The 23,726-nt window shown below is 37.7% G+C and overlaps 1 protein-coding gene across 2 annotated transcripts in view; it reads right to left on the bottom strand.

The window, feature by feature from the left end:
• LOC149539293 (ABC transporter B family member 25, mitochondrial-like) overlaps window positions 1-23,726 on the bottom strand; it is a 269,562-nt gene that overhangs the window by 232,351 nt on the left and 13,485 nt on the right. For both annotated transcript variants that reach the window (XM_089800610.1, XM_089800611.1), the window contains 2 exons: window positions 19,084-19,270; window positions 15,490-15,551 (listed from right to left, as the gene is read on the bottom strand). In XM_089800610.1, coding sequence (XP_089656736.1) covers window positions 15,490-15,551; window positions 19,084-19,270 — 249 coding nt within the window. The remainder of the gene's footprint in view (window positions 1-15,489; window positions 15,552-19,083; window positions 19,271-23,726) is intronic.

The raw sequence follows: 23,726 nt of genomic DNA, 5'->3' as shown, positions 1-23,726 counted from the left end.
CACAGAAGGATAAGACTGCAAATGGATAGGAACCCTAATCTGTCCCTATAAGCTCCTGGAGGATTGGCGTTGATGTAAGAAACTGCTGCGGGGTCTAACAAAACTGGAGTGACCAGTAGAACTGGTAGAACTGGATGGCCTTTTCACACCCCGTAAAGGAGATAAGGGTGATAAAAAGGTAGCAATAAGCTGATCAAAGGTGTGCTGATAAGTATTGACTGTAAAGTACTACCGCAGAGCAGGGTGGCCTCCTGAAGATAAAGTGCGAGACATCGCTGATCACTATAATTGAAAAAAGCTGAAAGAGAGAAACAGTCCCAGAACAAACAATAAAATCTCCCTCTGATCTCATAAAAGATAAATCGACAGAAAATAAAGTGAGTCTTCGTCTCAACCTCCACTAAAGTACACAGTTTACAAATCTGGTCTCCACTATCAATATGATGGTCGGTCTAAGCCCAAAGACGGTAAGAACCAACTCTGAAGGAGCCCAGAGAGATACGAAGAGCATGATACCACCGTCGAGAAAGATAACTAGGACAAGCAATAATTCCATCACAGATCTTCAGAAAGTGCTCTGCATAGAAGGCCATCCTCAGACATAAACTCCCAGGAAAGTTAGTCAAGGTGGTGACAATGTACTGTTTATAGATATCCACTCTGACATGCTCATTAACTCCTATCGTGAGGGTAGGAGATCCAGGGGCATTCAGTGAGAATTGATAAAAAGGGAGGTGGTCAATATCAATCCCAATCGAACTCAGCAAAGAGGATGTCTACACATACCAACAACAAGCTAGAGAACTAGTATCAAAACTCGCAGTAGCAACAGAAGAGCAATACGCCAGGTAAGAGTATCTATCTCGTTCTCCAATCAAACCCACAAAACCATGAAAGCGATGAAGGAACCAAATCAAATCAAATATGGCTGCAAGACTGAAGGGATGAGCCCCGAACTCAGCAAGAATGATGCTATGAGAAGTGAACCTGTGGCATCTAATGATACGCCATAAATGCATTGTTTGTACCCATTCGATCGAGGCCCAATCAAAATCAAGGGGAGAAGGCCCACAAACCATAGAGCCATAAAGAATAGTCAATCGAACAAGGGAGTCCAAGAGGCATAACTTGGACGAGGTTTCCTGAATATGGTGTTTGAAACATTGTTTCTCAAGCATAGCAAGGGAACCCATACCCTTACTGACTCTGGGTTGTATCATCGGTCTCATACTAAAGCGGGGTCCAGAGAACTTCACACCAAGATACGTATAAGAAGTAATCTCAATCTCCTGTCCCTCGAAGAAGTCAAGATGAGAGGTCTTTAAGCAATTAAAAACCATCACCCAAGTCTTACCTAGGTTAACCACTAGTTGTCACTAATCACAAAAGGAGGCCAAACCACCAAGAAGCCTCTGCAAACTCTTTGGAGAAGAAGAAGGAAGAACCACATCATCCGCAAAGAGAAGAATGGAGATCAAGACTTGGTATAAATAGCATCTGTCTCCTGGGAGTGAGGACTTCAAAAGGAAGTCCTCAAACTCATCAATATACAATCCAAATAAAGTGGGGGAGAGAGGGCAACCTTGTTTAACCCTAATGGTACCATGGATTGGAATTGAGAATCCCTCAAGAGTCCTGAATCTACCCACCACAGTTTCGTATAACCTCATGATAGCAGTAACATCTCCGAAATCCCAATGTCACGAAACCTCTAAAATAGAGCCATCCTAGGAACAAAATCAAAAGCCTTGCAAAAATAGACAAAGCAGCAATAAACTTTTGTCGGTCTGTGTCTAGCTGCCTCAATAATAGCCCGTAACGTGAAAATGTGATCCATAGACTGATAGTCTACTCGGAAACCAGCCTGCCCTCTAGCTCTACAACCTCCTGTCAAGCTCTTTGGATAACATAGTATTCAAGGCTGTAGCATATAATTTAGCAAACATGTGTCCGATCATAATGGTTCTATAATTACTAGGATCAGAGACAAGACCGGTATTGTGAATCGGATAAATCAAATGCCTTGACCAAGAAACCGGAAACCCAATGCAAACCACTCTATTAAAGAGAGTACAGAGATAGAGGCCGAGAACCAAGGCACCAAACTTAAAGAGTTCAGACTGGAACCCCTCCTCGTCTGCCGCTCTCCTACATCTCATGAATCTAATGGCCTCATAAATGCTAGAAGGGGTGAACAAGGGACAATTCAAGTTTGAACAAAATTTCAAATTTTTGCTCATAATTGGATGCGAAGTTTGTAATGACTTCCAAGAAAATAAACTTTCAACATATGTTAACATATTTTATTATTTTTATTCCTTCTATTACATCCCAATTTTCGACCCAATTTAAAATGTTCATATAGCTATTGAGGTTCACATGAAGTCGATTGACAATTAAATTTGTTATAATTCTACGAAATGGTATGATGGTTAGTCGTTATAATTTCATATGAAGATAACATGCTAGTTGTTAATTTATCATGAATTCATGGAATTGAAAAGGCAATTAGCCATTATGATTATTTAGAATTAATAACTTATTATGGTAATATGACTTAACTGCGGAGAATTTCCTTGTAGGGAGCACATCAAAGGGGTGGAAGCATTGTTAGAAAAGAATTAGGCATAGGAGCATCGCCATCATTGGGCAACTGGGTATGAATCGTGAATCACCATGGCCGAGGATCTAGCGATTGCATAACATGATACACACCTTAGACATGCATGAGCTATTAGATAAACATTAAAAAGATTAATGCTCTTAACTTACTTAAAGTACATACCTTTATTGGATTATGGTTGACATTTCCATCACTTCATTATAATACATATTTATGTACGTGCACATAGATATAAAAATAAAAGTGACACCATAGTAGTATTTTATACAAGATTTTATCTATTTAATACGTACATTTAAATGCATGTACAAGAAGATAAAATAATCTTCTAGATGAAACATGTATTTAGATAAACATATTTAAAAAGTACGACCTTGGATAAACATTTAATATGGTGTCATCTTAATAAAATATATTTACGTGCAAGTAAATAAATATGCTTATAAATTATCCTCCTTATTTATAACCCTCAAGTTCTTTTTCATATTTATTTATTTCCTTATAAGAGGCCAAAATGTACATTTGGCATATGATATCGGTGATTCAAGAAGACAAATCTTTTAACTACTCAAAAGTTACGGCTTCTAGGAAGCTTTTGGTATTTTCGAATGCCTCCTTATTTATGGAAGTCAGGTGAGGCCAAAGATATATTTTTCTTTTCCCACGATTTTACCTCTGCTCTCTTATGTTATTTCCTTCTTTTACCCTTTTGTTGCAAGTGATTCAAACCAGTTGTAATCCATATCTACTCTGAGTTTTGCATTCGAATTGCTCATGTCTAAGGAACCAGCTGTTTAAAATCAAGCCAAGGCTCACGTCTTCTTTTTTCAAACCAGGTTATGTGGTCAGCCTTCCATTTTCAGATTGCTATATATTTTTAAACTGTTTTAGAATTTACAGCAGAAAGGAATGTATCCATGAAAATTTCGTACATTACTTTTAAATTGCAAATCAAATGGATATTCAATAAGTCTAATCTCTCTATGTTGAGTCAAGACCAAATGTGCATGTCATGTTCATACATCTTTGTTTTACTAAAGTATATCCGAATCAAATTATATTTCCTTGCCAGCCATTAAGATCATTTTTCAAGTCATAGAAACTGTGATATGATATACTGGAATGTGAAATATTCTTACACCAGCTGAGGTTCAACAAAAAGAGTTGGATTATTCTAACACCTGGGAATCACCCGGCTATATGGCCAAGAAAGAGGGTGAAGAGGTGAGAGAACAATCTGCAAGAACATGAAACAGAATCAGATGTGGTACATTATTTATTTTTGCTTAAAAGAATACATTAAATAGCTCATGCATGTCTAATTCATTCTCTGTTGTCAAGTCGAGTGGTGTGATTAAGTACTAGAATGCTCAATGGCTGACAAGGTGTTCCATATCTACTCCGGGTGGGGAGGACCTTTCTAGTTAGAGAAAGCGTGTGGACAAGTCTAAGGTCCGTGGTTGAGAAGTTAAGCCCTTGGCAATGTTTCCCCTCTCCACAAGATTTCGAGACGTACATCAGACAAAGATAAGTTAAGCATTCAAACATTTATTGATAACAGGTATTTTACTTTTATGATGCTTATTCAAGTAGAAAATAAGATGGTTTGAGTTATATCATCGTTTCAATTATTTTCCTTTATTGAAAGCAACTTTTCTCATCAATATAATTGGTAACCAGTTAGATCAATTGATCTTCCAACTGAACATATAATATAGCTATATGCAAGAGATAGGTTTATCTGATGGATTGTTATCTCTGTCTTCATTTATTTGAATAATGAATTTGAGTGTATTTTCCTAACTGAATGTTATTGCTCTAATTGATACAGTGGTATGTGATGTCCTAAATGATCCAATGGTAATTGATGTCCTAATTGATATAGTGGTATGTGATGCCCTAAATGATCCAATGGTAATCGATGCCCTAATTGATATAGTGGTATTTGATGGTAATCGTCATTTGATCCTAAGTGGTATTTGTGGACTAACCTAAGTGTTTGCAGAAGCATCCCTAGATTGATTTTGGTTTCAAATTCCATGGTATGTAAATTTTAACTTCCATAGTAAATTCATTGATGATATTTTCAATTGTTAGTTATGAAATTTCTGTTTAACTGATTGTAACCATTAATCTCATTCACATGAGCATAACTGATATAACTATCTTCCTATGAAAATGAAGTAATAAATGTATGTCTTTGATATGTTGGTTGTTAGTTAAGACCCAGGAAAAGTGGTTATTACACCTTCCAATGCGCCGAGTCTGCAAGTGGGCAAAAAATCACCATTTATTAATGTTTTTTGAGTTAAATTTTATTTTAAAATTGGAAACATCTAGCAGTCCCTAGGACGAATGGGAAAGGAGTTCCCAGGATGGTCAACTCCAGCTAGAAACATGTTAACTGTTTCTGAAGTTTTAGGGACGCATTTCCAATTTTCTTGCTTGGGTGGAGACAACTTGGAAATGTTTCTGGTCATTCTCAAGTCCCCAAAATAGGGACAATTTTTGAAACCCAGGGCTTAGGGTTGGAAACGCATCCCCAAGTAACATAGTTATTTATTCATAAATCTTATATTTGTATCTTGAGGTCCTTGTGAGACGATGTATTGTATTTGTTTTATTCTTACATAGCCTGCAACATGTACAATGGATGTGGTGTATTGGATGTACTTCATTGTATCAATTGTGCTTATGTATTCACTATGAGATTATTGTCGTCAAAGAGGTGTCTCTCTTTCTTTTGTTTCTTGGGTTTTGGACCTGTTGAGCGTTCGTTTTGCACGAGGTCAACGGCAAGAATCCATAGTGTAATTCCTCTCTTGAAAAGCAAATCTTTTTAAGGATCTACTCCAAGGTTCAGTGTTTGTCTTGCGACGTACCAAAATCCGCTCAATAGAAGATAAATGTGAATGTTCACGAGGAGGCCTTTGCTGGTTCTAAAAAAAAACTCTTTTTTCTTGGAATAGAAGTAAAATCTGTTTGCTGTCTCAAAATATCACATCAAAAGAACAATATTTTTGTATTTTTTGTTTTTTTTAATGAATGCAATTCTAACAATGCAACTACTATGAGGTCCTATTCTAACAGGGGGTTAGCAAAGCAAATAACGAAACTGAAAGCAAATAACTTGAAATTGAAATTCCTAAATGGACATAAGCTACAGAACACAACACGCTGCGAGTTAAACCTTCGAAGAAATCGGTAGGAAACCAATGAGAATAGCAGCAGCGCTTCCTAGAACCCACTGATGCAATCGTCGATGAGAATCTTTAACAAATCAAATGATGTTGAACTCTTCATCAAATCGCAAGGCCACGAAAAGTGCGCTCATGCGAGACAAAAAGCTATGTAGACACAATCGGATGATCTCTTCTCAAGCTCATTACGTCAACAGAATTCATATATCTATAGCAAACACCACAACTAAAAGACCGCACAACCAGAAACAACACAATAAACCTTTGGCTCAATCACAATATCATGAATAAAATCCACAAAAGAATGACACATTCAGGCAAGAATAACTACACTCCAAATGCTAGCACCAAAAGCATAACTTTATTGCATAATAATGGCAGCCCTTGTTACATTTTACAATCGGGTATTTATAAGAAATCGTCTCCTCAATTTGTGTTGAGAGTGAGAGATATCTTAATGCAATAAAATGCTTTTAACACATTAAAACAAACTAAATATATACAAACTGGTAATCTAACTGGTGCTTAAAAGCTCCATCCATATTTTATTCATTAATTGGATGCATGAGCCCTTTAAATGTCAAAAACAATGAAAGCATGAGAGAGAAAGTAGGAGGAAGCCATTAGTCGAAGTAGAAGTGCATGGAGACACCAAAAATAGAAGCTGGCCCTTCACTTGATGTGTCTCGGAGTTAACTTGCCATCAAAATGCGTTTCCAATGCATGGAAAGTGTTATTTTTGGCACTGGCAGTCAACTGTCGGCGCACCTCTGAATTGCGGAGCTGCGGACCTCGACTGGGTCAAAATCTCAAAATTTTACTGAGTGTCAAAATTGAAATTCTGGCATTTGGGTTTTGCTCATCTTTATCCTAAAGATATGTTTGGATGTTTGCCCTTGAATTTCTCTATAATCTCAGTAATCTTAGCAGCATCGGGAAGATCTAAAGCCTCGTACTTATCTTTAACCTTCTGTTTGTAGTTGTCCACCTCAATTCAAGTTTCTGCAAAATCTCCGAGTTTGGTGTCCAACACTAACAATGCTTCTTCTGTCTGGAAGGCTTGTCTGATGTCTTCATCACTAGATGCTTCCTCTAAAGTCTTTCTGAAATTCTCCACAACTACCTCAACTGGTAAAATCTTCTCTCGTTCTTCATCTTCAAAAATGTCCAAGCATGCATCACTGTACAACTTTTCTGCTTCCAAAATTCGCTCTTGGGCTTGATCCTTGAGCCTATGTATCTCATCATGCAATGTTTCCATCACTTTATTTCCCTCTGCAATCTTTTCTATCCAATCATCTATCATGTCTAACTCTTCTTCGGTATATACATCAATCAGAATGCGGTACCTTTATCCTTTTATGGCCTGTAGAGTTTGTAAATCCTTGCTCCAAACCCATACCTCATCCATAATGCTGAATTCCTGCCTCAAAATTGCCACGATCTTATCAACATTCTCTTGTGTAGCATGTAATAACTTCAGACTTCCTGTAATTATAGTGACACCCCTATCCTCAAGGTTGTCTCGCCAATTCTGACAAGCTCTCAAAAATGGACTGAGCCACACACCTTCCCCTTCTTTAAGAATGGTAGTCAAAGTCTCCTCAAGGCGTTCAGAATCAAGAGGACCAATAACTTCAGCTAAATATTCTTTCAAGATCTCAACTTGCCTTTGAAGTGTTCTGATTTAAATCTCATCTTGTTCCATATGGTTAAGAACCTCCTTGACTCCCATAGTAATCATCTGTCGAGAAGTATCCCATGTAGGCTTTCCTAACATGATATCCTACACTTCATAGTCCTGAAGGCTGACAGCTTCTTCATCTGTACCTTTCGGAGGGTGAGCCACCTGTGCAAATAAGTCCTGGTTCTGAGTAGTAGTAATGAATGCAAATGGTGTTGCATCATGTAATGGAGAGTCAGGCTTGTTCAAAATCTCTGCAATGAAAGATCCCTGATAGATGCCCTTGCTGATCTGCTGTAGTTTTTAAATTAATAAACTATATTTTCCTGTGATTTCTTTGATGGTCTTGGGAATAGACAGAAGTTGCAGAAGGTTTTGTTTTTGTTTTGTGTTTTTTGATAGTTTTCACAATAGTAATGAATAATGAACAATAAACATGAGAGACTGAAAATAAATACGAACATAGAGCCAAATCAGAATTACTATAAATCGTACCAGGCAGATTTCTGATTTATAAAGCCAAATAATAAATCCAATGCAGTTCCAAGGAGCTTACATCCAACAATGATGCCAAACTGCTGCAAATGGCAGCCGTAAGACTACAAGGAATCATGTCCCAACTGAAAGAATCAATCTGTAACGCTGAAACCATAAATTTGCAACCTGAATGCACAATAAAGAATGGTGTACTCTATCCCTGATAGCAATGCACACTGTCTGAAGAATCCAATGCCAATAACTGTTGAGGGCTACGTCCTAGCCAATCCAGAACCTGGGGTTTGCGTCCCAGATGAAGAATTGCTCTCTCAGAGCCAATTCACAAAAACAAGTTTTTCAATATGCCAAAAATAATGAGAAATTAGGTCTACATCTCCTTATATCCCCTTCCAACTGTAAATCGAACCCTAAAGGGAAATTACACTTTGCCCTTTAAATAAAATATAATAAAATAACATTTTCCCAATTAAAGTCGTCCATGCTATAGGAAGAACATTATTTTATTAAAATTCCATAGCTGAAGGCACCAAAAAGTCTACAGATAGTAAAAATCATGTATAATAATTGGAGACCTTTCCAACGAGCTATAACACATAGGTGTACCTGATCAACTGAAGCCAAAATCCCCTTATTACTCCAAAATAGTTATATTATTAACCTTATTTTAATTTATTTAATCACCAACTTAGGAAATATTTATATATATTAAATTATTTCCCAAATGGTCCCAAAAGGCCCAAAATGACCAATCAAACATGAATTTGACCTTGTCACCTGTCTGTGACTGATGCCGGACACGATGTGTCAACTGGTAGTCTATCCCTAAAATCTAGGGATGCTCCTAAAAAGTAGGAGATAGCCCCAATCAACCAAAATTGAGTCCCAATGACTCCTCTGTTGTGTGCACCTCTGAGAGAACTGTCACTGAACTGGGAGTTCCTCCTAAAAAATAGGAATGCCTCCTAAAAAATAGGAGATGCACTCTAAGTCTCCAAAACGTTTGCCGAGGTCTCCAAATGCCTCCTAGACCACTCCTAGTCAATCCCTACGAATTAGGAATCCCTCCTAAGTTGTAGGAAATTGTTGTCTACTCCTCCAAACTACTTGGGAAGCTCATGCATGACTCTCAAAAGTCCTTGGGTTGGTTCCCTCTACGCTCTGTTGGCCTATGGGAACCAGATAATAGACCAACCTTGCTAGAAATGTTGTCACTGAGGAAGGGCAGAAATTGGGGACATGACATGCAATGTCACAAATATCATCCTCTGAAGCAAGGAATTGATGCTTAGCACTTCTCATTATTTCCTTCCAGAACCATCTCGGGATATGTCTTTCTGTAACCTTGGCTCTAGATGATGAAGGGATGTGTTCAACTACCTCCTTCCCTTTGTCGCTCTTGCTCGGAGTCTCCTGCTGTGAGGGTTCTTCTTCTGTAGTGTCAGTTTCCGTAGATCCCGTAGTTTGATCCTCAACTTCCAGGGGAGGCTGTTGTATACATTCTACTGCCTGTGCCTCTTTTGATGGCTCATCAATAACCCTTGGTTCTAGTTCTCCTTGTAATGACAATTCCTTCTGAACATGTTCTTCTGAACTTGGAGGTGGAAGTGTCACTGAAACCTTATCTACCATCATAACCTGAGGTGAATATGAGGTAGTTGGATGAGGACCATGTATCTCAGGTGGCATCTGCGTCCAATCTGGCTGTTGAAATTCACCTGTAGGAGTATCTCTAATCTTATCTCCAACCAATTCTGTACCCACTGGCATGAAATCAAAATCTGGAATGGAGAGAATATCATCACCTAGCTCCCTTTGCTCATTCACCCATCGTTGTACTTCGTCTTCCGAAGAAGAGAGTTCTACCGTTTCAGCTTGGGTGGGTGGTGGGGTATTTGTGACATTCTTCTTTCTTTCCAATTCTGTGGCTTTGGCCAGTCGAGTTTTCCTTTGCAGAGGCACTTGCTCTTCCTCCTCATCTGACTCTGTTTCATTCTCATCTGATTCTTCCTCGAGAATGGTTTCAAGAACAGATGGATTAGGCACTAACCTTTTACGAACTCTTTGCCTCTTGCTCATTCTAACCTTGACCCTCTTTTGCTTCTGTGGAACCATAGGAGAAGAGGGCTCTTCATGCATCAGATGAATGGACGTCTCTAGAATCTCTCCTTCTTCTTGTTGGCTTGACAAGACAGGAGGCAATGGAAAATCAACCTGGATATGAGAAATTCCAGGGTCTCGGGGGTCCTGGGGAGTAGATTCATGTTGCTACGAAGGGGCCTGTTCTTCAACATGCTCTGTCTGGATCCTCTGAGGAGAGGCTCTCTTCCTCTTTTCTTTCTTCTTCTCTGAAGGATGGTAGTATCCCACTGGACGATCAAGCTAGTAGACTGTTTCTGGCCTAATAGGAGACTAGAGCACAAAGATAGGAACTGTGACTTTCCTCCCCTTTACCCTTTCTGGGTGAGCATATGCATGGAATATCACTGTATCCAGAATTGGATCAAGTGGAAAGGGTTTCTTGATCCAACTCTGTCATTCTGATGACATGTCTCGCTCGATGATTAATATCATCTCCTTCCTCTCTATCAATTTCTGCATTTAGGATGGGTCTTTCGCCAACTTTATCTATATTGAATAAGGGATCCAGTAGCTCCTGCGAATCTTGTAGCCTTATCTTATCCGGGATGGTCAAATGGAGAGCCTTCTCTGCTAAATACAAAGTCATTCTACAATAGTCCCTGATACGAACATCATAGTTATTTGTGGCATTCATCCAATGATCTTCAATGGCGTCCTCGTGGTAGAACTCTTTTCCTGCCAGATTTTCCACTTTACCAACATTGTCAAAGAATGGCCAGGGAGAGTTATATTCTTCGAGAGGATAATTCTCCCATTCCCACTCGAAAGTCAAGATATGCTGCTTTCTCTTTACCTCGTATGCTCCTATTACAAAAGGCCAATCCCAACAAGGCCTTCATTGTTTCTTGATCCTCTCATAAGCTAACTCAATCTGCCGAAAAATTTCCATTAGAACCAACTTGTCACTTGGATATCTTGGGAGCTTCTTTGGATGGATGGATGCACCACCACCCCGAATGTATGTGAATGTCCGGAACTGGATGAAATATGCACCGAGAGCTGTGATCTGTGCCTTGGCCTCATCAGACAATCTCTTCCCATAATCCCCTTCGATGAATCGAATGATGGCAAAGATGAAGGCATCATTCACAATCCTGTACTCCTTGCTTTGCGGCGAGAGCTTCTTCTTAACTAGCTAAGGATAAATTATATACGGCCATGCATTAGGATCCTGCATACTACCCTTCTTGTACAACCCGAGATAGTTGGTGGCTCTCACTGCAAGTAGATATACCACATAAGAAGTCGTATAGAACTTCTTTTTGTCCTTTACTGTCCGCAACTGGTCACACAAGTTCTCACTAAGTGTGGTGGCCCAATCCAGTGGCATCTTTGCGTGTCTGATGGTCTCAATGAAGTTAACCATGAATGGAGCAAGATGACCCGCTGCAGGCAATCCCATAACTCTGCTCAAGAGAATGATTGAATATCCAATGTCATCCTTCATGTATCCTCGAGTCATATCTACTTTACTGATTGTCTTCCCCCGAGATGGCTTCTCAATGAAGTATGAGGAATATATGATGTCGATGGCCTCCTGGTAATGATCCTTATGCCACCTCTCAGCTGCTTCATATGAAAGCTTGATAAACTGATCAGCTCTAGGTAGGTGAAAAACCCTCTCGATATTATCAGGTCGTAGATCTAAGACCACTTCCCCAGTGACGCTCTTTACCACCCTTTCCTCAGGAACAAAATGCCGAGATAGGGTCATAATCAATTCAGCTGACTGAACGGTTCCAGGATGTGATGCTGCATTTACCAATCCAGAATGGATTAAGGCGGATCTCAAAGAAGATCTTTCAGTTGGGTTGTTACAAACCCTCAAAAACTCTCCCAAGTCCGCGTGTCCAAGTTCTGTGTCTTTGATCTCAGAGTATTCATCGTGCAACCATGACTTCGGGGTTACGCCTTGGAACTAGTACACAACTAGTTTTGTTGTTGATCCAGATGTGGACGCCATCTGATTATATTACCTACACGTCACAAAAGAGAAAAAGAATGATTAATTATTGGATATATATAAAACGTAAAAAATAAGTCCTCCTAGAACTTATTTAATTTGTTGTTGTTGTTGTTGTTTTTTTTTTTTTTTTTTGGGGTTTTTGACTTTACTATAAATTAAATTAAATTTTAAAAAATGGGGGTTTAAGGTGCGGCAGCAGCAGCCCAAAGGGCATGGCGGCGCAACGGCCGCGTGCGCGCGCGCTCAAGAGGGCGCGGCGACGGCCGCACACGGCCCAGAAGGGTGCCGCGACGACGCGCGCGCGTCCAAAAGGGCGCGGTGGCGACGACCGCGCGCGGCCCAGAGGGCGCGCACAACGCCACGCCATGAGCTTCCCCTTCTGGTCGCACGCGCATGCGAGTGCGAGGGCTACATGGAGGTAGAGGGGGGGAAGGTTTCCATACCTTTCCCTCTCAGCTCTTCTTCAAAAAATGAAGTAAAAAAAAGGGGGAAGGGGGGTTTTATAACCTTCCTTCCTTCTTGTCTTTGCAAAGCACGCGCGCGCACGATTTTTGTTTTTTTTTTTTTTTTTTTTTTTTTTTGAATCTTTTATCTTTTTTTCAATTTCTTGTGATTTTTTTGAATATTTGACTCTAAAATCCTAAAGTCTAATAAAACTCTTCTTCTCCCAACTCTCAAACTATGACTCCGGGAGTCGAAAAAAGTAGGGGGTCCCCATTCCTAGTAAAGAATGGGGCATGTGTTGTGAACACCACAACAGGACCCTCTTGGACATGTCATTTTGAAGAGGAAGCCATTACAAAATTCAACAAGAAACCCTAATTGAGAAAATTAACTAGTCCAAAACCCTACTCATACTTTGCACTTGAAATTCACAGAAAATAGGGATTGTAGACAAGAATTTGATTTACTGTTTACCAATTTGCATAGTTAATTCAATGAGATTATTGAGGCTGATTGCAAAGATGGTGGCTAATGCCTATGTCTCTGAAATTCACCCTGGTTGCTCGAAATGGCAAAAGGACCCAATTAAATTGGCTTTATTCTCTATCTTTTTGCCATTAATGCAACGTATGTGAACTTTATGGCAAAAAAGGTCAACAAAACAAGTTTGAAACACAACCGTCAATACAACAAATCAATAATGCTCGGTAGAGTTCATATTAGCTCCACTAACCCTCAAATAGCTCGTCAAGATAGTCAATACCGTCTCATAGAGCTCAAAAGTAAATCCTTCATGTCATACTCAGGCAGCCCCTAGCAAAAATGAAACATCCCAACAAGCCATCCAGCACTGAATACATTGTATCTTCATCTAAAAAGTAAGATCACAATGTATCAGTATTATCATCTTTATCAAACTTGGCAGCAAATCTAAGTCGAAGAAAAACTTCAACAAGCGCCCAAATTGCTTCTTCACATTGTGCCTTTGAAGTCGCCACATTGGATAGCCTGGCCACACACTAGAGCTCTAGAAAGAGCTCTATCAAGCCAACGAGCACACATCTTTCAAGACATTTGCTTTTATGGATTAACAGCTATGCGCAAAACCAAGTGCTTGGGAGCTCGTTGGAGAAAACAAAACCTTCTAACACGCCAAAAAGTGGTTCCACCTAAAGTCCTTATTACTTCACTTGTCCACTCGTTGGAATGTTGGAATGCATCTCAATGCATGAGCAGCGAAAATCTCCTGCTCTTGTGTTCCACATCAGCATATACATACACTCGCTAGCTTGTGGAAGCATGTATAAAAATTGAATATAATACACAGCTGATAATTGATACATATAAAATCTCTTTATCTGTTTGGCTGTTGTCATTATCTTTCGATGGAAAATAATAGAAAACAAGACAGTACGAGATTATACCAATTAAACTTTAGAACTGGAACTGCACAATGAGAGGATGATTCACCAACATTAAGATTGTTGCATGCACTGTATATGTAAAATCCTAAGATAACCATATCCCTATTAAGATCCTAAGTTAACTGACTGCTGTCTATAAAACGAACTTTAAAATGGCTACAGTTGGCTTGTCCATAAACAACAGAATCGCTAACAATGTAGGAACAAACAGGATGCAGTACTGAAGAAGAAATATGTCCCTTAAACTACCTCATAATTGATGATTTATGACATCACTTTATCTGTTTAGCTATTGCTATTAACTCTCAGCAGAAAATAGCGAAAAAAAGGGAAAGATTATGCAGATTGAACCTTCAAACTAGCACTGCACAATAAGAGGATGATTCACGATTTCACCTACTTTATGATTGTTGCATCCACAATATCCCTATGCAAAATCCTAAATTAAGCAACTGTTTTACAGAGTGAGCTCTAAAATGGCTACCATCATGTTGTCCTTGAAAAGCAATATCAATAAAAAATTAGGAACAAGCTGAATGTAATACTGAAGGAGAAATATGTCTCTTGAACTAGCAGCCTTTGCATATCCATCTTGTACAGATGTATTATGCAGACTATAACTTCCCAAATCACTACCTAAGCATTGTAGGACAGAATATACAATGCATGGGTCTGGAAACAAGTGCTACAAGGTATCGCTCACAAAGGAGCAAGTTGGTCAAGTCAAGGGGAGATGGACAGCTCCCTATACCTGCAACAGTTCCCAATTACTTGATTATGGGACCTAAATGTGTCTTGGCAAAATGAATCCTGCTCAAGTACATCCTGAGTATTTCCAAGCCAGGACCTACAGTCTTCAACTGTCTACCAAGGACAAACCAATATCAGAACCTGCCCCGTTATGCGTACACCCTGGATATATGCATAATCTGCCAATTTGGGCAAAAAGAGTCATCGATTAATGTTCTTCAACCTAATAAAGAAAAAATAGTACATTTAGAATAGATGAAAATAGGTTAAGAATATCTGGATTGTATTATTATTTACGGTGAGAACATATGATTTGAATCTTACACCATCAATTTAATTAGACACAGACACACAGATTCATGTGCTCGCAATACTTCAAGTTGAAAAAACAAAACACCACTTGTGATGTTAATTTTTATTAAATTCCAATGATGAATAGAAAAGAGACTATGGAACAAACTCCAAGGTGAGTTAATTGTTAAAATGTGGGTTTATTTTACAATGTATTATACTTTCTACCTCTTTGTATTCGGCTTTCTCATTTTGATAAACAGCAAGGGAAATAGTATCGCTATATAAAATATAAAACAATATGAGGGCATGCATTGCTATTTCGCATAATTTGCAATCTCATTTTTCAAGCGTGCACACATTATCCATAAGCATATATTCAATGTCATAATAGTAAACATTATTTTGCATCTAGATTCATGTCCATGAGTCATGTATAAATAAAGGTCACAGATAATATGAAAGCATACCTTCCTAGAAATAATTCGAATTGTTCTCAAGGAAACTTTAGAGAAAATAGCATTTCGGAGTTCTGTCAAAATATAAACGACAAAACTATAAGTATAAAAAGAAAACAATACAAAGAGGTAATAATCTTCTATTTCATTTTGCTAACCCAAAATTTTCCACTAACAACTGATCAATTTAATATAATAAATAGAAAGAATACAGGTTCATGTCGTTTCTATCTCCGTATCAATAGGAAGTCACTTGGAGCTACATACACAAGAGTATATATTAAGCATTTCCTCTTAGCAAGGTTAATTCATTGTCCTAATGCATTAAATACATTTTATTAATCATTATGGAAATTAGGCATTTCCTTACATCTGTATTTCCTACATCGGCATAAATAAGGCTTAAACTGAATTTCTATTAAATATTCATGGTGGAAAAGATTGACCCAAGATTGTTGCAATTAGTACCATACATGGCCACACTCAGACTGACAACTTTAAATGTTTCCAACAAAGTTAATTTTGAATCCACATGGCGAACCTCCAATGACATCATCAAACATGGATTTGTAAATAACTAAACACAAAAATATTATGATGGATCTTGAGGAGGTTAATATAATTCAGGATAAAACTGCCTCAATAAAAGTAGCTAGAGAAGCTGCAATAAGGGTTCACAAACATCTAGAGATTCTACAAGAATAGTCATTCTAAAATTGAATGGAAAGGTGTTACGGTAGAATAATGTAACAGAAGGGAAGCTGTGGAATGAATGGAGCAATGCAATGTAATATCCGCATGCCACAGATATATATTTAGCTTATGGTGAGGCATACGTTATAGGAGATGAGCTGTTACTGACAAGCTTAATGAGTAAATTAGGTTAAATACTCATCCAAGTTTCTACTGAGACAGCACCTGATTTATGTGTGAGACAGCACCTGATTTATGTGTGCAGGGACCCTATGAAAAGTAATCAACAAGTCAAAGATTAGTTGGATATGTGTTGTGAGCTTCACATGTTCTAAAACCTACCATACATAGTATGGCACGAAGGGGTATGAGGTAGTTTTTTTTCCGGCCAAGGTTTTACACCCATTGTGCCACAATATAACTTAACAGTTTCCCATGGCAATGTGCCTAGGATTACCTACACGTACGTTAGGATGCACAAGCAAGAAATATCTCATTATATTGCAATGGTTGAGTTAATATAATGAGTGCTGTTTTTGCTAGGTTTTCCTCCCAAAAGGATTTACCAAGGTAAGTTCTCTTTATATACAGAGAGAGCAAGAAATATGTCATTATATTGCAATGGTTGAGTTAATATAATGATTGCTGTTTTTTATAGGTTTTCTTCCCAAAGGGATTTACCAAGGTAAGTTCTCTTTATATACAGAGAGAATGCCATTATTTATTTTGTTGCATTTAAGATTGTGATAGTATTGTTTCTCTCTGCATGGGTGTATCAAAATTATTTATCTTCTGACTCTCTCCTTGTTTTAAGAAGACCATATCCAAGGTTGCATGAGCAAAGCCTTCATACGTAGGAGATAAAAGACAATTGAGGTCTACTATCTTGGATAAAAAATATTCCAAGGATAAACATAGCAAGGGAGGAAAAAAAGCCATATGGGATTCATGTGGGTGCAACATTATCATGAATAGATGGACAAACATTAGACATCAACTCATCAATATCATAAAGAGCAACAATTCTTGTTCAGATGCCAAATAAGTATGCCCCTCACATATCCAGTCTTAACAGCGATCAAACATAGGCATTGTGACAGTACCAACCTTGGCAACATATACGAACGTACTAGTAACATACTTGGCCAAAAGAAAGATCTCGATCAATAAAGAGATCCAACTTCACAGTTCTGTGGTGAGCACATTCAGCCTATCACTTAATGGAGAGGGAAGAAGTTGAGCACTCCTTTGCAAATCACCACCTATGAAGTAAACTCAAACTCATATATCCTGAGATCTGAAAGACTTCTCCCCATAGACAAAGTGAAGGCGAAGAAGAAATTTATTAAGTTCATTAAGATGTATAGCACATAGGAAGCCGTATTGATCAAACACAAATGTAGCAAATTTGCCAATCTTAGGGGATACATGAGTTTAGCGAAGATAGGTACAGAACTTTGGAGGAGGAGAACCAAGTGAGTTGATATTAGTTGTAGGGGTCCCCATCATTGATGTGCACAATGACCCTTCAGCTCTTAAGTTTGTACTTAGTATACACTAGTTATAAGGAATTGGTTTCATAAAACTTCTTCCACTCTATCAAGACGAACAAGCTTACCTTTAAGAAAGAAAAGAGCACGTGGTTATATATAATTCCTTGCATCTCCTGGACCATAAGAAACTGAGCACAAGGAGAGACCATCAGCGTGTGGAAGGTATAGCCTAAAGAACCAACACAATTAATGAGGATCAAGCTTTGCATACAAGGCATAAGTTTTATGTTGGCTGGAGAAACTTGACCACAATTAAACACTCAGATAGACCCCAAATTTGTATACTAAAAAAATGTCAAGAACTTTGAAACCAAAGTTTTGTGTTTAGGTATAGCCTAAAGAACCAAAACAATTAATGAGGATGAAGCTTTGCATACAAGGCATAAGACTATAAGTTTTATGTTGGCTGGAGTAACTTGACCACAATTAAAACACTCAAATAGACCCCAAATTTGTACATTAAATAAATGTCGAGAACCTTGAAACCAAAGTTTTGTGTTTAGTTATAAGGACTTGGTTTCATACAACTTCTTCCACTCTATCAAGATGAACAAGCTTACCTTTAAGAAAGACAAGAGCATGTGGTTATATGTAATGCCTTGCATCTCGTGGACCATAAGAAAACTGAGCACAAGGAGAGTCCATTAGCGTGTGGAAGGTATAGCCTAAAGAACCAACACAATTAATGAGGATCAAGCTTTGCATACAAGGTATAAGTTTTATGTTGGCTAGAGAAACTTGACCACAATTAAAACACTCAGATAGACCCCAAATTTGTACATTAAAAAAATGTCGAGAACTTTGAAACCAAAGTTTTCTGTTTAGACATCCGGTATAAGAAGGTTTTAAGTCATGAAAAATCTTTATCACATGTCGCAGGAGAAGACTTTGCATAGGGCTTTTGAGATTCTTTGTCAAAACATTTCATCTTGTTTAGTTGGACTATTGATTCCCGGAAAATGATAGTGAGAAAGGAACTGTCATCCCAATGAAAAAATGAGAATTGTTTCATCGCAAGACATGACTTTGCGGCATAGCTCTCTAATTTTAGTAAAGGTTGTGTTTGCATTTCAACATTGCTCCTCTTTCCTTTTTATATTATCTCCCTCAATAGTATTTATTTATAACACATTACATAATTACATCTAAGGAACATATGTCACATTAGATTCTCAAAATGTCCACAACTAAGATTGAGACACACTTGTGATCCAGCTAAAATGATGTATGAGTAGGGACATTCAGCCAAAGCCAATGTCATGTACTGAGAATACAATAGAATCTTTCATTATTAGCAATAAATTAATTATTAAAAGAAATGTTCGTTTTCAGAGAAATCCAGAAAATACAATAACATTACCATTGCAAGCTGAAGCACCTCCTCTTGCAATACCGTATCCAACTAGAACAGCAACAGGGGTCCCAAAAAGTGCTAGAAAAGTTGAGTTTGAAACTGCTGCTGCCATGGCTGGGTTAGAAGCTCCAACTGCAACAGACAATTCATCTACAGCAAGTTTGAAAAGAAATGGCACTTGAACATTTAACACCTGCATGCATTTTGCTGTGTTAGACAAGAGCAAACTATTCCTAAGAAATTGAAATCAAATTAACAAGTTAACACAAATGTAGCATATGTTATTATGTAGCATTTCTTTCGTTATTGTGAAAAAACATTCAATGCAAACCTGTCATCTTAAATATTGAGAAATCTATGAACAAGAAGCATCTAAAATGTAACTTAACCAAATTTCAGTTGTCTTTGCCAAGTTCAAAGTAAAAGCATCTAAAATGTAACTTAACCAAATTTCAGTTTTCTTTGCCAAGTTCAAAGTTACTTTTTGACTAGGGAAAATGCAAAGCTGTCATATTAAATGTTGAGAAATCTATGAACAAGAAGCATCTAAAATGTAACTTAACCAAATTTCAGTTATCTTTGCCAAGTTCAAAGTAACTTTTTGACTAGGGAAGATCACAGTTACTGTTATTCAGACTAAAAAGATTTTTAACAAAAGGATGATTCTTATATCCATAATGTCCACTTCCAAATCTGCCTTAGAATTTACCCTAGAATCACAATGGGCAAGAGGTTAGGGTTAGGGTTAGGATTACATCTTTACCTAATTAAATATCTCCTTAAAACAATACGGTCTTAAGAACCTGCAACCATAACAAGGGAGCATATACATATCTATCTTACCCTAAGTTTCCAGAATGGCAAAATGAGGGGAAGGGGAAACGAGTTTCTGGGACAGAATTTTTTCCAACAGCAGCGGATGGCAGTAGGGACAGCTATATTAAATATAGGGATAAATTTAAATGTTCTTACAAAAACATGGATAAAACATTCTTTTACACATCATAGAACCTTAACATATAACATTTGTGTTAAATAATTTGAATTGAGAGTTCACATTAGAGTGGAGGTCAAACAACTTATCAAAATTCAAGTATTAATTTTATGGGTGGCTAGGGATGGGATTTTGGAAGTTTCCAGAACATCCCCATTCTCGAGATGGGCCAAATTATGCCAAAAACACATCCCGGGGTAACACAGATACATATATATACTTCAACTATTAGAGTCAGATAATGAAACATAATATTCATACAATATCTATATTACCATTCAAACACATTAGGGTTTGGGGAAGAAACATGATATGTCCGCCCAAAGCCATCCCGCACTAAGCCCAAGAGTGGCCGCCCACCTTCTTGGCTTAGTAGGCAGGCGACATAGACATCCACCTAGGGTGGCCTACTCAATGGGGTGCTTGGGGTGGTTGTTTTTGTTGACCTTTTCGATTGCCTACCAGCTTTTGTCATTTGATTCAGGCTCTCATGAACAATGTTGCTGCCTGAGTGGATGTTAATGGTTCTAATACTGAATCTTTCTAACAACAAAGGTTGATCAGGCAAGGTTGCCCCCTTCCCCAGACCTCTTTGTCATTGCTTCAGATGCCTTATACCACTTAAAAAGGGGTTCAAATATCTCCCCTAGAGTCAGAGGCATTTCCCTTCCCAACAATGAGGATCATATTAGCAGCCCATTTGCAGAATGACACTACTCTATCTGTAGAATTGAATGTGGAGAATATGTACTCAATGATTAAGCTTAATATTTTTTTTATGGTATTTGGTGCCAAGTTTCCAAGCACTAAATCAGGTATGTTAAGTTGGCAGGATAAGCCTCCTCATTCGCTTTCAATATATAAGATTGGTTGGGGAGGGTCCACTAAGCAAGTAAAGTTGGATGCTTAAGCATCTCCCTTGCTCTCAATCTTTGCCTAAAGCATATGTGGTTGTGGATCAGGGAAAGACAGATGGAAAGCTCCAGAAATAAAATAGCAATAGCTATTTTTTGGCTGGAAGGATACAAGTGTGCCGCAAAATCCTATCTTCTTACAGTGTATATTATTCTTCAGTTTAGTTGTTTAGTGAGTATCAAATCAAAGATATTCATAAGCAGATCCACAATTTCCTTCAGTCATATAGCAAAGGAAAGAACAAACAGAACTCTATCAAATGGAGTTGGTGCTCAATGGATAAGAAATGGGGAGACCTGGATTTGAAAGACCTTAGGATACAAGACATGGCCTTAGCTATTGAATAGATCATTAAGGACCTTGATAGAAATGAGCCTTAAAAATTCCTTGTTAGACACAATATCAAAAATACTCTCCCAAAGCAGACTAACCCCTGTAAGTTGTTCTCCTTTGGCAATTCACTAGTTAGTTCCTCTCCCAAAGCAGACTAAGCCCTGCAAGTTGTTTCCCTTTGGCAAATCACTACTTAGTTCCTTCCCAATAGCTCCTTCAAGATCCAATGTTTTAAAAGTATCAGGAAAGCCTAGGAGTCCATTAGAAGTAATGTTATTAACAACAATATAGATAACAAAAAATTTAATAGTGACAGATCTATTTGGTGGAATCTTTATTATAAAGAGAAACCCTTGGATCTATTGCAAGGTTTCTGTGCTAGAAACTGAAACTGCAAAAGGAATTAAGTGTTTTAGTGATATTATTGGGATGGCCAACTCAAGCCTTGGGCCTCCTTAAGCTCTGAACTAACTTGCCCCATACTCAAGCAAGAACCTATTGTGTTCTTGTGAAGCTTGCAGCTCACTTAAGCTTCCCAAAGTTTGTTTTTTAAGATAATACTTGGTGTAACAACCTTTCTTGGTCTGATGGTACTAAGTTGGAAAGAATTAATGCTAAGTTGATTTTTGAAAAAAACATCTATAGTAATTCATCTCTATTTGAGCATCTTAACCAGATCTAGCATATGTCTTTATCTAACAAAAAATGGCAGGTTGTTCTCAGCGGGATTTGAAACAATGTCTTGGAACACAAAAAGGCATGTTTCAGATGGGTCTTCGTTCTTCAAAGACTCTCTTTTATTCTTGTGTATGCTGATATAGATCTTTACAATGTGTGTCCAAAACCTGAAACAATAAACATTTCTTTCTGATTGTTTTATTTCTAATGAAATTTGGAATTTCTTCCACTGTGATCTGAATGGTTGGGAAGATAATATTGTGTGGAATGAAACTTATTTGGCAATATAAATAAGTTATCTAAATTTGCAATCTGTTTTAATTAGTTCTTTCCACTGAGATTCCTTGGTGTATTTGGGTTCTTGGAAATAAGGAAAATTCAAAAAAGACTCATATTTTTTAATGTTTCTTCATAGGTAACTGTTACCATGGAGATCTCAATGTACAAGTTTCTGGAACTATTTGAAAATGGGATAGTGACAAACAATTGTTCAAAGATATTATATGGGAAGACCTGGAAATATCATGAGGAGGAAAACAGACCTTTTCTGCAAGGTATATTGGAATTTGTCTAAGTTAACTGTTCAGGTTCGGGGACAGGTTTTGTTAGGAGAACCGGGTACATGGGTATGCGTAAATTTATCTTTTGCATTATGGTATGTATGAGTATATGTGTGTGTGTGCATTATATATACAAGAAAAATTACAAGAAATATACAGAATTGTAAAACTAAATCATTTCATAGTATGATGCTTGATCATTGATCAATGCCAAATGCCAAAGATAAACATTAAAAAATTTACTATTTGATCATTAATCTATGTTCGTGATTCTAAAGAAGATCATTACATTGAATTACTGAGTTACAAAACGAAAAACAAAAATATAGTTCATGAAAGTTTGAAACATGATTCAATGTTCAAAGTTCATCAATCATCAAATGGATCATCAAAATAATCATCATCTATGGGATTTTCAGCAGCTATAAGTAGATCATCATCATCATTAGAACCCAAACTGATTCCCCTAGCACTACAAGCATCATGTGCTATGTCATCATCATCATCCACATCAACCATAGTGGCTCTAGCAAGATCCTAAATGGTTACATCCCAGTAAGAAGACTCAGCTGCTACATCCCAAATCTTCTATGCCCCCTTCTTGTATTTTGGATCCTTACGTGCCTTGAAGCACAAATTGATATGAATAAACACCAAGTCTTCTTCTTCTTTTTTTGCAGCCAACCAGTTACACTTCACTAAGGGCCCGTTTGGTGAGCGGAATAGGAATACGTATTCCAAAAATTTTGAATTCCTTGTTTGGATGCACCAAAACGGGATTGGAATACGAAGCAAAAATGGAATACGTATTCCATTTTTGGCCCAAAAATGGGGTTTTGCAATTCCACCAAAATAGGTGGTATTGGAATACGTATTCCTATTCCATTTTTTTTAATTTTAGAAAACATGAATTTTTGGGTCCGCGAATTCCCATCAAATATTGGCTGAACCAAACGGAGAACAGGAATACGTTCTATTCCAGAATACGTATTCCAAAATATGTATTCCAGAATGCGTATTCCTATTCCACTCACCAAACGGGCCCTAAGTGCATAAAGGAGTGTGTACTTCATTTCTACTCAAAGGCAGAAGAGCTTGCAACCTGGAGAGAAAAACGACAAAATTAAATATATAAGATAAATTCAAGAATGTTAAGTGTCAAATTCTGC

The sequence above is a fragment of the Cupressus sempervirens genome, chromosome 9 (assembly GCF_028749045.1).
Source record: "Cupressus sempervirens isolate cs-2001-9-10 chromosome 9, ASM2874904v1, whole genome shotgun sequence".
Classification (NCBI taxonomy): domain Eukaryota; kingdom Viridiplantae; phylum Streptophyta; class Pinopsida; order Cupressales; family Cupressaceae; genus Cupressus; species Cupressus sempervirens.
Note: the sequence above shows the minus strand (reverse complement) of the source record. Positions and strands in the feature narration are given on the sequence as shown.